The following is a 15180-nucleotide window of genomic DNA, read 5'->3' on the forward strand; positions in this document are numbered from 1 at the left end:
CTCCTCCTGGCCCTTCTTGGAAAACACATCGGGTCAAAGGAAACAGGCCATAATTTTCTGATGGCAGGCCGTTTCTCCAAGTGCTAGTCTGAAATGAAGATAGTGGTATTTCCAGTTTATAAATACACATGGGAAAATCCACTCAACCCCCCGCCAGCTCTTTCTATCTTTTTGTTTGGTCTGGTGAGCAAGACCAAGGCTGGGACCAGAAGGAGCTTGGCAAGGCTGCCAGGGCGCCCCCTGCACCTCAAGCACAAACAAAAGCTACTGGATGGTATCTCCCGTCATCATTTGCTTTCACAGCTGTCCACACATAAACCCAAAGAGTTAGCATCCCTGAAAACAAAAGGCAAAACACAAAATGTGAAACGGGCAACTGTTTCCACTTGCTCACAGATAACAATATTCTTTACTGCTACTCCGAGTGGAAAAGTACTGCTTGATATTCCCCAGATGACCTCTAAATGCCAAAGATTGGGCATGCTCTGTTTTTCTTTCACTGGACATGGGAATGCGGAGAGGAAATGGGCCGAATTCATTAGAACTCAGTTAACATACATAGAGGTGTTTCTGAACATTAGCATCAAGCAAACTGCTTTCTGAAACCTCCTGTTTGATTTGATTCAGAGCAAGTAACTCAATGTGGAAAACAAAATCTGCCGTCTCTTGACTTTACCAAAGCCCAGACAGAAACCATGGCCTGGAGCTCTCCACCTGCCCTTTTATAACAGAAGAAAGCATGCAGAGGTTTGCTTACCTTAAAGTTGTGTGTCTTCTCATAGTTGAAGTGGTTGTCGTTGTGTGTGAGGGCGGCCCTTCGGACCAGGGAGGAGATCTGTGGACAGGCAAAGAGTTTGAGAGGGGGCCAGAGAAAGGCGCCTTTGACTCCCACCTTCACCCCAAGTGCCACGGCCAGCAGCTCCTGGCGTTTTCTGCCTGGCTTAGGCTTCCGAACCACAGCACACTTCTTCTCATTCTCCAGCCACAGTTCCTCGGAGAACATAGTGACTGGACCCCAGATCTTTCTGGTTTCCTCTGCGGAGCCTGGGCAGTGCAGCGCCGTCAGATTTTTTGAACTGCGGCTAATGTTAGGCAGCAGATTCGAGGCAGCTGCGTTCTGTCTGCAGAGGCCTGGGGCATGTGACCTGGAAGGGCCCATTTGAGTGATGGAGAGGGCTCTGCATCTGAATAAGGACAGGCCTGTTTTGTTCTGTGTTATTTCTTAAGGCCGACGTGTGCCTGGAACAATAGCACACATTCATGAGCGCAGCACCCCCCAGAAGCTGTATCCAGTCAGCCCCTGAGGAATCAATGGAGGAGGCAGGGGCTGGAGCTTAATTCCTCCTGCCACAGCGCATTGCAAAGGAGAGACCTCAGATACTTGCTAGCATATTTCACACACACACCCCCCCAACCAACCAACTCTGATCTTCAAAGCCTGAGGCTGTATCCAATTATTCTGGGGCTCTGAACCCCATTCTGGGCTGAATTCCAGCAGATTAAACCTTTAAACCCTAATGACTGTTTAATCATATAGGGGATAAAGCCTGCGTCTCTTAAAAAAAAAAAAATCTGCCCCAGCACTTGAAAGCTTAATTTTTATTCTTCTGCTTACATTAAATTAGAACAGTCTGACCACTGAATGGGGCATACAAGAACTGTATATAGTGTTTCAGCTCTGGGATCTACAGTTACAAGTTTAAAATAAGGGAGAGGATGTCTTGCCTCAGGATACCCCCATCAAATTCCCCACGCACCACAAAGAAGGCAGTATTCCTTAACTAAAACTAAAACATCATAGTTTTTTTTTCTTTTAAATAAAACATTTTCAATGTTAATTCTGTTAGTATCCAAGCTAATGCCCTCCTGGCTCATAAAAGCATCATCTGTTTGATGGTCTCTCTCGGGACCCTGGTTTTCTGGTTCCAGGTCTCTGCATTAATAGAAGTGAGGAAATCATTATCTCTTAATGAGTACTCCTAATCTGTTGGCAAAGTTTAATGCAGCTAATGCCAGACAATAAAATCAATGCTTTTGGAACTGGAAAGCAAGAACGTGGATGGCTGGACCATGATGCAGATGGGACTGTCCATGAATTTCATCCCATCCTCTATGTGGCCCCACATTCCAGCCCTTCCAAGCAGCCACGGGGAGAGTAACAAAACATCAATCTTTTCCTTGTATAATTCTTTATTCCTGGCAATTAAATTCCAACTTGGTTCAGATGTCCTGCCTCTCATTTCACCTCCTTTTAACTTCTGATAATAATAACAATCAATTTTTATATTGGGCTTTTGAACACATTAGCTTGTTAAGCCAGACAAGATTCAGAATGTGTTAAGTGCACTGACTCATTTAATCTGCAGCTCATGTATATGCAAAATAAGACTTTTATTTCCATTTTGCGGATGAGGAGATTAAGAGAGATTTCAAAGACATGTAACTAGTTTAGGCAGCAGAGCCAGGACTAGAACCCGAAACATCTGCACCCAGCACCTGTGTTCAGAAGCCCATACCCTAGCACCGAGGTAGGCTGTGCAGTGCTGCGTCACCCACTGAGTCTTGCCAAATGCTTTATCTGAAATATTGGTCAAGTCTGTGCCCTCCTTACCATTCTTGTCCCACAATAACTCAGAGCCTAGATCTCTGTCCAGTCTACCTTCCACACAGCTACCCAACAGGCTTCTTAGTCCACTCCACCTTTGCTCAGAAATGTCAGTGATTCCCCCCGGCTTGACTGCATCCTTGTACTGTGGGTTTTACAAGAGCTCATCTCAACCTATCTATCTTATCTACTTCCCTATACTCCCCACCACAAATCCTACAAAACTTCTCTGACATACTCAACTTTGCACCTTGGTAGCTTGCTCTGTCTTTTAGCATTTTCTAGCACCATTTCCATGTTTACATATCCACCAACCTTCACATTCTAACTCAAATACCTCCCTCTCCAAAAAGACTTCTCCAAACTCCCCATTGGAGGCAAACACTGCTTTGGAATCCATGGTGTTTTTCTCACATTTTTCTTATTGCACTTAATCACTTTCTCTCTTAGAGTGAATTATAACAGGTCTTATAGTCTGCCATATTGAGAATCCACTGTGATACGTTTTATGTCTGGTTCACTTTTTTTTTCCTCCTACAAGAGTGTCTAATGGGATTCCTTTAGTAGGCGTTAAATAAGTTGTCAGAAAGCACCTATACATGTAGGAAACCAGAATAATGGAGGAAGGTGTGCGAAAGTGGCTGCATGGAGTGGGTCTCTTGCCCCATCCATCACCATGCTTTAGCTTCCAAGAGTGTAAACCCCCAGGGGTCTGCCCTCCTGATGGTCTCCACCAGATTCCTTAGCCCTCCTTCCTGTTGCCCAATCCTAGAGGACATCTGCCACACACAGGGATTGAGTGAAGGTCTGGCATGCCTTTAACAGTCTTCTAGTCCTTAGCCTAAAGGCAAAAAGCCAGAGAGGAAGAATAAGGGTCCCTTATTCCCAGCTAGCAAATCAAGACAGAGCTTTTGACAGCAAGTCATTCTGTGTGAGCACATATTCTGTGATCCGAATTAGATTAATTATATGGCGACATGGCTTTAGAATCTGAATAAAATAACTCTTTCAATGGAAAGTGGGCAAAAGGGGTCTCCTTTACCTTTTGGTGTGTGAATGGTTGAATATAAGCTTTAACATTTTTCTCATGTCTGTGCTTTTACTCTTAACAAGTACTTTTTATTTCTATTTGTGACAGGGATTTCTTTTTCAGATATTTGTTCAATAGAATTTACCCAAACACAAGATACATTCAGGCATGTAAACAGACACTGTTCACTTAAGATGCATCTTTATAGGGAACTGTTAAGGTTGGCAGCTGAGCAAACATTATTCTGAGAAGTGTGGATGGCCCCAGGTCACCCTCATATTAAAGGAAAAATGCTTACAAAAGTCACTTGGTAAAAACTTGCCTCTTAAACAGCCCCGCTACACAGAGTTCTTATCCAAGCTCCTCCAGGACCATGGCTGGGTCTCTTCTATACCCCTACAAAGTCTAACACATGTGCTCTAATATACAGAGACAGGCTGGCCGTCTTTTCCTGACAAAAATTTCTATCTGACCTATTTTCATTTACATATTTATAAGAGAAAGTGCATGTGCCTACAACCTCTTTAAACCAGGGATTGTCGGGCTTCCCTGGTGGTCAAGATGCTGCACTTCTGATGCAGGGGACGGGGGTTCAATCCCTATTGTCAGCCTTGGAACCACTGAAATTTGGGGTTGGATAATTCTTTGCTGTGGGAGCTGTCCTGTGCATTGTACAATGTTTAGCGGCATCCCTGGCGCTACCTACTAGATGCCAGCTGCACCCCTCAATTGTGATATCACAAATCTCTCCAGACCACCACACTCCTCCTCTGAGGAAAAACGGCCCCCAGTTGAGAATACAGGGGTTAGATTAATAACAGACATTTACAGCACACTTTCTCTGTGTCAGGTATTTAATAAGCTAAGCACTTTGCATGCGCGCATGCTCAGTTGCTCAGTCATGTCCGACTCTTTGTAATCCCATGGACTGTAGCCTTTCAGGCTCCTCTGTCCATGGGATTCTCCAGACAAGAATACTGGAGTGGATTGCATTTTGTTTCTCCAGGGTATCTTCCCGACCCAGGGGTTGAAGCCACATTCCTGCATTGGCAGGCAGATTCTTTACCACTGAGCCACCTGGGCCCTTCTAAACACTTTGTATAAATTGGCTTAAGTTTTATAACCCTCTGAGGTAGGTACTGTTATAATTACTTCCACTTTACAGATGAGAAAATGGGAACTGAACATTTAAGTGATTTGCTCAAGGTCACATAGCTGATAAGTGGTAAAGCTGAGATTAGAACCTAGGCACAATGCCTAGGTCTATGCTATTTTTTGGTTGTTTTTGTTCCCCAAAATCAGTTTATTTTTTATTGTGATAAAATCAGCATAACAGCAAATCTATCATTTTAACAATTTAAAAGTATAATTCAGCAATTCAGTGGCATTACATACATTCACAATGTCCTGCAAGCATTACCACTGTCTAGTTCCAGATCATTTCCATCATTCAAAATGAAATCTTTTACCCAATTAAGCACTCACAATTCCCTTTTCCCTCCAGCCTCTGGCAACCACTAATCTGCTTTCTCTATGGATCTGCCTATTCTGAATACTTTATATAAATAAAATATGCAATCTGTGGCCTTTTGTGTCTTGACTTCTTACTTTTTATTGCTCAGTAGTAATCCATTGCATACCTTGCTATGGATGGTCCACATATTGTTTATCCCCAGGGGATGTACATGTGGGCTATTTTCACCTTTTGGCTACTGTGACTACTGCTGCTAAGAATATTCTTGAACAGGTTTTTTGTTTGAACACCTGTGCCAGTTCTTTTGGGTGTAACACAAAATCTATGCTTTTAACCATCCTCTAAACTGCCTCTCATCCAAATATTGTTCACATTTTGAAATATTCAGAGGCTAAAATGCCAGAATTACTCTCTTCCCCATAGTTAACTTGTTAACAACTCTCAGGACTGGTGTGGCCTGGTCTGGTTTCACTGAGGAGACTTTTGCGCTCAATGGGGCCTCTGCCAAAGCAGACACGACTTAAGATACTTCTGTTAGTAGGTGGGGCTATAAATAAATGGTGAAATAAGCTCACCACTTCCCTTTTCCTTTTTTATAAATGAGGGCTGGGATTCTATTTTCTGTGTATGGCCTCTCACTGCTTTTTGTCTCCGTGATGAGGATCTTGCACCCAAGGAGGCGTCAGGTAGCCAGAGGCAGTGGAAGTCTGTCAGATGAAGACAAAGAAGAAGAAAGAGGCACTGGGCAGGAAGACAGGGGAACAAAGTGCACTGGGGCGCATGTGCGTACAACATGCTCAGGGATGGCGGGAGAAAGGGGAAGCCTTTCCCTCTGCTCTGACTTTAGTAATGAGCATCGTAAAAACACAGGGACCCCAGAAGCTCATTTAATCAAAGGTCCCTTTCCCTCTGCTCTGACTTTAGTCAGAGCATTGTAAAAACACAGGGATCCCAGAAGCTCATTTAATCAAAGGTCCCTTCTCCACCTGGCTTCAGGCAGACCTGCATCTTGGCCTCTGGGGACCACAACATTCTGCCTTTTTAGTACCAATTTCTAGAAAAGTTGACTTATGTCAATCTGTAGTTCTTCCATAGGTGCTGAGTACATTTCTGTGGTACATTTTAAGGAGGGCTTTTTGAAAATGCCATCATCAGTCCCAAGACAGTCTCTCTGCACCTATTCCAATCCCAGTCCTATTCCTCCTGGGGCCCCTCTCACTTCCATCTCAGGTCTGAGTCCCCCTAAGAGGCTGAAAGCCTGAGCTATACCCCTGTTACACACACTACCCTGTAGATGCAGGCATCTGCTGCCTCATGGTAGTATATGAAATGAAGATCAGTATTACTGATGCTGGTGAGGATATCATGGGGACAGCTCGCTAATAGAATGCTTCTGTTTGTAATAAGTGGCCCATTGCTGGGGAAAAAACTGTCAGTGTATCAAATGCCCCATGTACATTGATCCAATGATTCTATTTCTAGGATTCTCTTAAGGAGGTCTTCAAACAAAGAATTAGTAGATAGATACATATCATAATAATAACAAGAAATAAGAAAAGGCTTAAACATTGAAGGTGGGGTAAGGTTAAATACATTATGGTATAAATATGCAATAGAATATTAGGTAGATATTAACAAAGATGATTAAAATAACTTTGAGTGAAGAAGGGATATTCTCACCTAATATAATGTTAGATGAGAAGCAGGCTCATAAACCTAACATAGTATGACTTCAATCACGCAGAAAATACCAAAAAACACACCAAAATATCTTCAATATACCAAATATTGGCAGTAAGGCAACAGTTATCTCTAAGTAGAGAAATTTTAATTCACATTCATTTTCATCTTTATTCTTTCCTGTATATTTTGAGCTTCCTACAGTGATTGTGTTCTGCTTCCATGATATAAAAATACAAATTTTAAAGTACATTATAAAGACCTCAAATTTATTAGCTTTAGTGTGCACAAAAGATACATTCTTAACATCATAGATAGTCTATGAGCTCATTTAATCCCACCTGCTCTTTTTGCAGCTGGAGAGACTGAGGATCAGGGAAGTTTAATGATTTGTGCCCCCTCCCCCATCAGAGAGCTATTCCACAACCAGGTCTAGACCCAGATCCAAACTCCAGTTTCTCTTGCCTGCAACCTTCGAAAGCGAGCACTTTTTACACTTCTAGGATCCCAGGACCCCCGGAGGTCTGGTTCAAACACAGACTGCTGGGCCCCAAGCTTTCTGGCTCAGTCAGTGTGAGATCAGGCCGAAGAATCTGCATCGCTGACAGGCTCCCAGGTGACGCTGATATTGCTGGTCCAGGGACCACACTTTGAGGATCCCTGTTGCATGCTTTCCTCTGTACCTGTGGGTCTCAACCTTCCCTGACCATTAGAATCACCCAGGGAACACAAATGAACAAACAAGCCGCATTCAAGCTTCACTCAGACCAATGATATCCAAATTTCTGTGGATGGGCCTGGACCTTTAAAAATCCCCCCCGTGGGAATTCTAATGTACTCCTACCATTGGAAACCACTGCACTAATCTGAAACACTTCACTTCAGGGGGATTATTAGAGAAGATGGAAGTATGAATGGATTACATGCTATTGAAAACCACCCCTGCCATAGGAGTCAATACCTTTTCAAACACAGAATGTGAAAATGTTTCTATTCATGCCCACCCCACCCTCACCTCCCGTCATGCCACTTAGAACTCCACAGACTGTCAAAGGCAAAAATCCATATCATGGCCTTTACGGGCCTGTGTGGTGCCACCCTTCCAGCTTCTCCTCCCACCCTTTCTTCTGGCCACCTTAAGACTATATAACCATGAATGAACAGTATGATTTTTAAATTATTACCTATGACCATCCCCCTCCCCCCCAACCAAGACTTCTGGCTTTATGAGATCAGATACTGTGTGTGCTCGGGTCATAAGCAGTGACCCCAGTGTTATACCTCAAACCTGGCACAAAGTAGGTGCTGGATAAATTTTGCTAAATGATTGCTCACAGCTATAAATATCTTGAAGTCAAAGTACCACTGTAGAGGTTTATCATCATCAAAACCTAGTCATCCAGTCAATTTACTCTAGTGAGTCTCTGACATAACACCCAGGGGCCATGCCCTTTGGGGTTTCCTTCTGACCAAGCTATCAGATCTCTGGTGTCATAAGAAGGGGTACTAGAAACAGGGGCACTCTGCCCCATGGTCACGTCCTAAGGGTCACAACCAAATTCAGGACCAGAATAATAAAAGTAACATTGTATATTTGTGGTCTACATTATATTATATGGTATCTCTGTAATCAAGCAGACCCCTAGGGGCCTGAGACAGACACCCTGTCATCCATGTCCTCTGCCTGCCTCTTGTTTGTAGAAAACCTCTAGTCTTCAAGGTGTCCCCTGAGCCACAAAACCCTGGCTGAGGAATTAACGATTGTAAGGATGTGAACATGTAAAAACAAAAATAGCAGTTGGGCCAGAAGCACTGGTAACAATTTAAATGGTAAATCAGCCATATGGCAGTCATAGAATCTTCAGTTCCTCCCATCAATAACAGTATCTAACACACATTTCTGAGTCATTTTGCAGATACTGAAGCAGTTGACTACATGATGCCATAAGCTTGTAGTCCCCAGACTGGCCGGAGGCTAAGGACTGATCTTACTAACCTGTATGACACTGCCCTGATACCTCACGGTCAACCAATCAGAGGACTGTGCATCACATGATCACATACCCTGTGACTCCCCTCCCTCCCCTTGCCTTTAAAAATGCCTCCCTGGAACCTATTGGCGAGTTTGAGCCTTTCAAGAATTAGCTGCCCTGGACTCTGTCTGGTGCCTTACAATAAATGCTGCACTTTCCTTCACCACAACCTGGGATCAGTAGATGGGCTTTACTGCTTGAGGATGAATGAAAGTTTGGTTCAGTAACGTCTCTATTACATGAGGAAGGAAGAGTGGGCATTGTTATTCTCATTTTACAGATGCAAAAACCAAGGTCCTAGTGGAAGTGGGGAATATGTTCAGGTCTCCTGACTTTCTTCTCGTGGAAATCCCTGACCATTGCAGCCCATCAATAGTGGAAACTGCTCACGACTGACTTGGGGCTCCTTTCCTCCTCTCTGTGTCTAGAGGATTTATTACCAGCTTTTAAAATGGGGCCCTCCCCTGAGTTGTTCTACCCAGTATACCTCCAGTGACTAGCATGAGGCCAACACTAGTTCTCATGAAAGTTTTGTTTCACAAAATAAACCTTTTTTTTTTTTTTTGCAGTCTTTCTATTTTTCTTGCCTTCCATCCAAATGACTTCTAATTTTAAAAAGTTGCTCTTATTTTTTTTTTTTTTTTGCTTTGGCCATCAGTGTACTTCCCACACATATGTCTGAGGTTCCGGGGTTGAGTAATGAGTCTGGACTGCACGTTATTTCCCTAAAGTTACAAAATATTAAAGTCAGCCTAGATGCAAAGACACCCAGCAAAATGCTGCAATCATTCATTCAGCCCAGAAGGTTGGTAAGAAATCTGGTTTTTCCTTTGCTATCACTCTCTCTGGGTCACATACATAATTTTAATCGCTGGATAGTTCAGTTCAGTTCAGTTCAGTCACTCAGTCATGTCCGACTCTTTGTGACCCCATGAATCGCAGCACGCCAGGCCTCCCTGTCCATCACCAACTCCCTGAGTTTATCCAAACTCATGTCCATCGAGTCCGTGATGCCATCCAGCCATCTCATCCTCTGGCGTCCCCTTCTCCTCCTGCCCCCAATCCCTCCCAGCATCAGAGTCTTTTCCAATAAGTCAACTCTTCGCATGAGGTGGCCAAAGTACTGGAGCTTCAGCTTTAGCATCATTCCTTCCAAAGAAATCCCAGGGTTGATCTCCTTCAGAATGGACTGGTTGGATCTCCTTGCAGTCCAAGGGACTCTCAAGAGTCTTCTCCTACACCACACCTCAAAAGCATTAATTCTTTGGCACTCAGCTTTCTTCACAGTCCAACTCTCACATCCATACAAGACCACAAAACCATAGCCTTGACTAGACAGAACTTAGTCGGCAAAGTAATGTCTCTGCTTTTGAATATACTATCTAGGTTGGTCATAACTCTCCTTCCAAGGAGTAAGCGTCTTTTAATTTCATGGCTGCAGTCACCATCTGCAGTGATTTGGGAGCCCAAAAAATTAAAGTCTGACACTGTTTCCACTGTTTCCCATCTATTTCCCATAAAGCGATGGGACCAGATGCCATGATCTTCATTTTCTGAATGTTGAGCTTTAAGCCAACTTTTTCATTCTCCTCTTTCACTTTCATCAAGAGGCTTTTTAGTTCCTCTTCACTTTCTGCCATAAGGGTGGTGTCATCTGCATATCTGAGGTTATTGATATTTCTCCAGGCAATCGCTTGTGCTTCTTCCAGTCCAGCGTTTCTCATGGTGTACTCTGCATATAAGTTAAATAAGCAGGGTGACAATATACAGCCTTGACCTACTCCTTTTCCTATTTGGAAGCAGTCTGTTGTTCCATGTCCAGTTCTAACTGTTGCTTCCTGACCTGCATACAGATTTCTCAAGAGGCAGGTGAATTGGTCTGGTATTCCCATGTCTTTCAGAATTTTCCACAGTTTATTGTGATCCACATAGTCAAAGGCTTTGGCATAGTCAATAATGCAGAAATAGATATTTTTCTGGAACTCTCTTGCTTTTTCCATGGTCCAGCGGATGTTGGCAATTTGATCTCTGGTTCCTCTGCCTTTTCTAAAACCAGCTTGAACATCTGGAAGTTCATGGTTCACGTATTGCTGAAGCCTGGCTTGGAGAATTTTGAGCATTACTTTACTAACATGTGAGATGACTGCAATTGTGTGGTAGTTTGAGCATTCTTTGGCATTGCCTTTCTTTGGGATTGGAATGACAACTGCCCTTTACCAGTCCTGTGGCCACTGCTGAGCTTTCCAAATTTGCTGGCACACTGAGTGCAGCACTTTCACAGCATCATCTTTCAGGATTTGAAACAGCTCAACTGGAATTCTATCACCTCCACTAGCTTTGTTCGTAGTGATGCTTTCTAAGGCCCACTTGACTTCACATTCCAAGATGTCTGGCTCTAGATTAGTGATCACATCATCATGATTATCTGGATCGTGAAGATCTTTTTTGTACAGTTCTTCTCTGTATTCTTGCCACCTGTTCTTAATATCTTCTGCTTCTGTTAGGTCCACACTATTTCTGTCCTTTATCGAGCCCATCTTTGCATGAAATGTTTCCTTGGTATCTCTAATTTTCTTAAAGAGATCTCTAGTCTTTCCCGTTCTGTTGTTTTCCTCTATTTCTTTGCACTGATCTCTGAGGAAAGCTTTCTTATCTCTTCTTGCTATTCTTTGGAACTCTGCATTCAGATGCTTATATCTTTCCTTTTCTCCTTTGCTTTTCGCCTCTCTTCTTTTCACAGCTATTTGTAAGGCCTCTCCAGACAGCTATTTTGCTTTTTTGCATTTCTTTTCCATGGCGATGGATACTGGTTTATTAAATGTATGCTTACTACTTATTATTTCAGTATTTAAAATACACACCCGTGTGTGTGTGTGTGTGTGAGAGAGGGGGGGGGGGGGGAGAGAGAGAGAGAGAGAGAGAGAGAGAGAGAGAGAGAGAATGCTTAAGAGAGGACAGATGATTAAGGGCCTGAGAGCTTTTCACTGTGGTCTTTCCTGTGGCGTCCTGCATCTGGTTCTCCATTTCTGATTGAAAGAGAAAACACTACAAATACTGAGTTAAAAAGCCCAAGTTGCTGAATGATAAAACCAGCTCAAACCAGTCAATCCTAAAGGAACTAAAGCCTAAATATTCACTGAAAGGACTGACGCTGAAGCTGAAGCTTCAATTCTTTGGCCACCTGACGCGAAGAGTTGACTCACTGGAAACTACCTGATGCTGGGAAAGCTTGAGGGCAAGAGAAAGGGACGACAGAGGATGAGATAGTTGTGTGGCATCACTGACTCAACAGGCATGAGTTTGAGCAAACGCTGGGAGGTAGTGAAGGACAGGGAAGCCTGGCGTGCTACAGTTTGTAGGGTCCCAAAGAGTCAGACATGACTTAGCAGCTCAGCAACAATAACCCAAGGGGTAGCTTGTTTTATCAACACTCCTAAGCCCAGCCTGCTAGATCCTATGAACTCTGAGCATATCCCCATACTGCCCAATCTCTGTTGCTTTGCCTAAGAACTGCCTGTCAGTGTTTGTTATATTCTTTGCTTGTTTTCAGTCCTGAAAGAGGAGGAAGGCAGCAAAAAGATATGACTAAACTGCAGACTCATTCCCAGGACAGCAAAAGAAGTGAGAGAGACCAGGGTGGGACCCTGCCATCCTTCCAGCCAACATGCTCATTTCAAAGTGGAATAATCCTGGCTTTATTGGAATCTATCAAAGCATCAGGTATCAAGGGCTGACCTGGCTGACTCCTAAAACTCCTGGTGACCTCCAAACCTGCTGTGTCCTGAGCCTTTGATGGCACAACATGCCCAGCTGCTGCTCCAATTGTGCTCCAGGAACAGATGGCCACTCTTAATTCAAGAGACCCAAAAAAGCCGGAGGACCAGTCCTGCTGCCTGTCCTACAATTCATCTCCTTCATCCACAACAGTGTTCATCCCAAACTGAAGGACTGTGGGGTCTCCAAAATGAACCAAAACCACCTTGTTTGGAAGCACATAAATAGTCTGATGCTTCTGGGGTTGACTGATTGTGCAACGTTAACACTGCTGTCCTTCCCACTTTGCTTCTCCACCTGTTTTATTGAGGTTGATGTCAACAATCTTGGCTCACCAATGCTGTTTCTCACAGTCTGCTTAGATGTAGATGCATAAGATACTCCCTGTTACAGACAAAGACCTTTCAGGTGGTGTTAAGCATTTCACACATTTCCATGTGTAGCTGTTTGTGTTTTGGTTTTGTGCACAGTTTTTGAAAGAGGAAAAACAAAGAGGTTTATGTCAGAGAGTAGTAACCCATTTTCTGATGCAAGAACTTTAAAACTGGGAGTCACAGGTCTCAAAAGCTGAGTTTTAGAGAAGATAGCAGGGTTATTTTTGAGAGACTGGAGCATTTGTGGGATCACATTGCTAAAACTGCCTTGCAACACTTTAGGTGACCTTTTATAAAACTCAGACCCAAAACGGGGAATTAAAGTTTTAAGGGAGAAGCAGCTATTACAAAGTCTCCAGCTATTTTCCTTTTGGCCCTATGTGACTCTTTTCTCTTATTCAGTATTTAATGTTCTTTTCTGTGTTGTTTGCTTCCTTTGCACCTTCCCATCTCCCACCAAGGAGGTAGGTACCCGAAATGACTGACTTAGGGATTTTATTACAAAAGTCAGAGATGCTCAGTTTCTGGGTATGGCACTCAACAGTAGAGCAGAACCCAAATGTATTTCTCTCTTTCCCCCTCCCTGGCACTGTTGCTCACTCAGTTGAGCCTGAGAGATCTCAGCCAGAGGCTGTCTGTTTGCAGAATTGCACTTTGTTGTCATACTGCTGTCTATAGGGTCGCACAGAGTCGGACACGACTGAAGCAACTTAACAAGGCATGGCATGGCCCTCCTGCAGTCTGGCAGTTTGCAGGGCAGAGTGGGCCAGGCAGAACCTCAAGCTGCTTTTCTACCAGGTCCTCTGGTCAGCAGTTGGATGAGGATGCATCTTTACCGAAAGGGAAAAACCAAATTAAGCAGCTGTTTTCTGCATGCAAACTGTCCCATGTTATAAATGACAAAGACACCTATTAAACATTTTTTCAAAATTTCACACACACAAAATCTCAAATCCCCTACTGTGCTTTTCACAGTGAGCAATCACCCACACACGAGTCCCCAGGACCATTCACAGCTGATTCTGTGTCATACAGTTCCTGGGGATATTTACCAACTCAGAAGTTCTGAAATAAGGATGCTTGCACTTTCCAGATGTGAATCTCAAATGAGCTCTGGCCTCCTGTGTGAGAGGTGGATGGGGTTTTCGAATTCTGCAGCTGAACCTCCTATCTGTGTGCTGGGAAGACCAGCCTTGTGCCAAGAATATAGCCCTGGAGCCCCTTCCCAGGTGGAATGTCAGGGTATGTGTGATGATGTAGACACTTCTACTAGCCACTGGCCAGCTCTGGGAAAAGACTCTCTCATCCTAGAGTGTCCATGTGCGTACTGCAGAGCGGCAGTTCAGTGTGAAATGACCACATCCAGTTTGATCTTAGCTGTGTTTTAACACAATGAAAGGACTCTATCATGTGTTTCAAATGTAGTTTTTTCCTTCCTTTCTTCCCCCTCCCTGCATTCCCTCCTTTTCTTCCTCATTCTTTCTTCCTCCCTCCCTTTCTTCCTTCAGCAAATATTTACTAAGTATCAATCATATATCAGGCACTGTTTTAGGTCCGTAGAAAATAGCAGTGAACAGCTGACCAAAATCTCTGCACTTAGAGACCAGACAATAAATAAAACTCATATTACATATTGTTCCAAGAAAGCGATAAATGTCACAAAGAAACAAGGATACAGGATAGAGAGTGATGGGGAGTGATGATGCCATTTAAAACAGGATGGCCAGGGGAGGCTTGCTGAGAAGGTGGCACTTGGGCAAAGCCTGGCAGGAGGTGACGGGTGAGCCACGTTGATACCTGGAGGAGCACAGCAGGCGGAGGGGACAGCAAATGTAAAGGCAAGGGTGGGTTTAGGAAACAGCAAACATCACGAGTGGCTAGAGCAGCATGCATGAGAAGTGAGGGCCTGGTGGGAGAGAAAGTACTTCTGCTTTGACTCTCAGTGGCGTGAGCAGTCACTGCAGGGCTCCAAGCAGACGTGCGGTATGATGCTTTAAAAAGCATCGCTCTAAAAAAAAAAAAAAAAAAAAAAAAAAGCATCGCTCTGACTGTTGTGTGGAGGACTTAGGAGGGCAAGGGTGGAGGCAGGAAGGCCAGTTCGAGGCTATTAAGGAAATCCAAGGTGAAGAGAAGACAGTGGTTCGGCTTGGGCTGGGAGCAGGGGTGGTGGTGGGTGGGGGCAGGTTTCTGGATATTGTTTCAAGGTGGAG

The 15180-nt window shown here is 43.8% G+C and overlaps 1 protein-coding gene across 3 annotated transcripts in view; it reads right to left on the minus strand.

Moving 5' to 3' along the window:
• Positions 1-15180, minus strand: part of CHN2 (chimerin 2) — a 343495-nt gene that overhangs the window by 40890 nt on the left and 287425 nt on the right. For all 3 annotated transcript variants that reach the window (XM_004007934.5, XM_060414780.1, XM_042248636.2), the window contains exon 7: positions 758-835. In XM_004007934.5, coding sequence (XP_004007983.1) covers positions 758-835 — 78 coding nt within the window. The remainder of the gene's footprint in view (positions 1-757; positions 836-15180) is intronic.

The sequence above is a fragment of the Ovis aries genome, chromosome 4 (genome assembly GCF_016772045.2).
Source record: "Ovis aries strain OAR_USU_Benz2616 breed Rambouillet chromosome 4, ARS-UI_Ramb_v3.0, whole genome shotgun sequence".
Taxonomy (NCBI): Eukaryota; Metazoa; Chordata; class Mammalia; order Artiodactyla; family Bovidae; genus Ovis; species Ovis aries.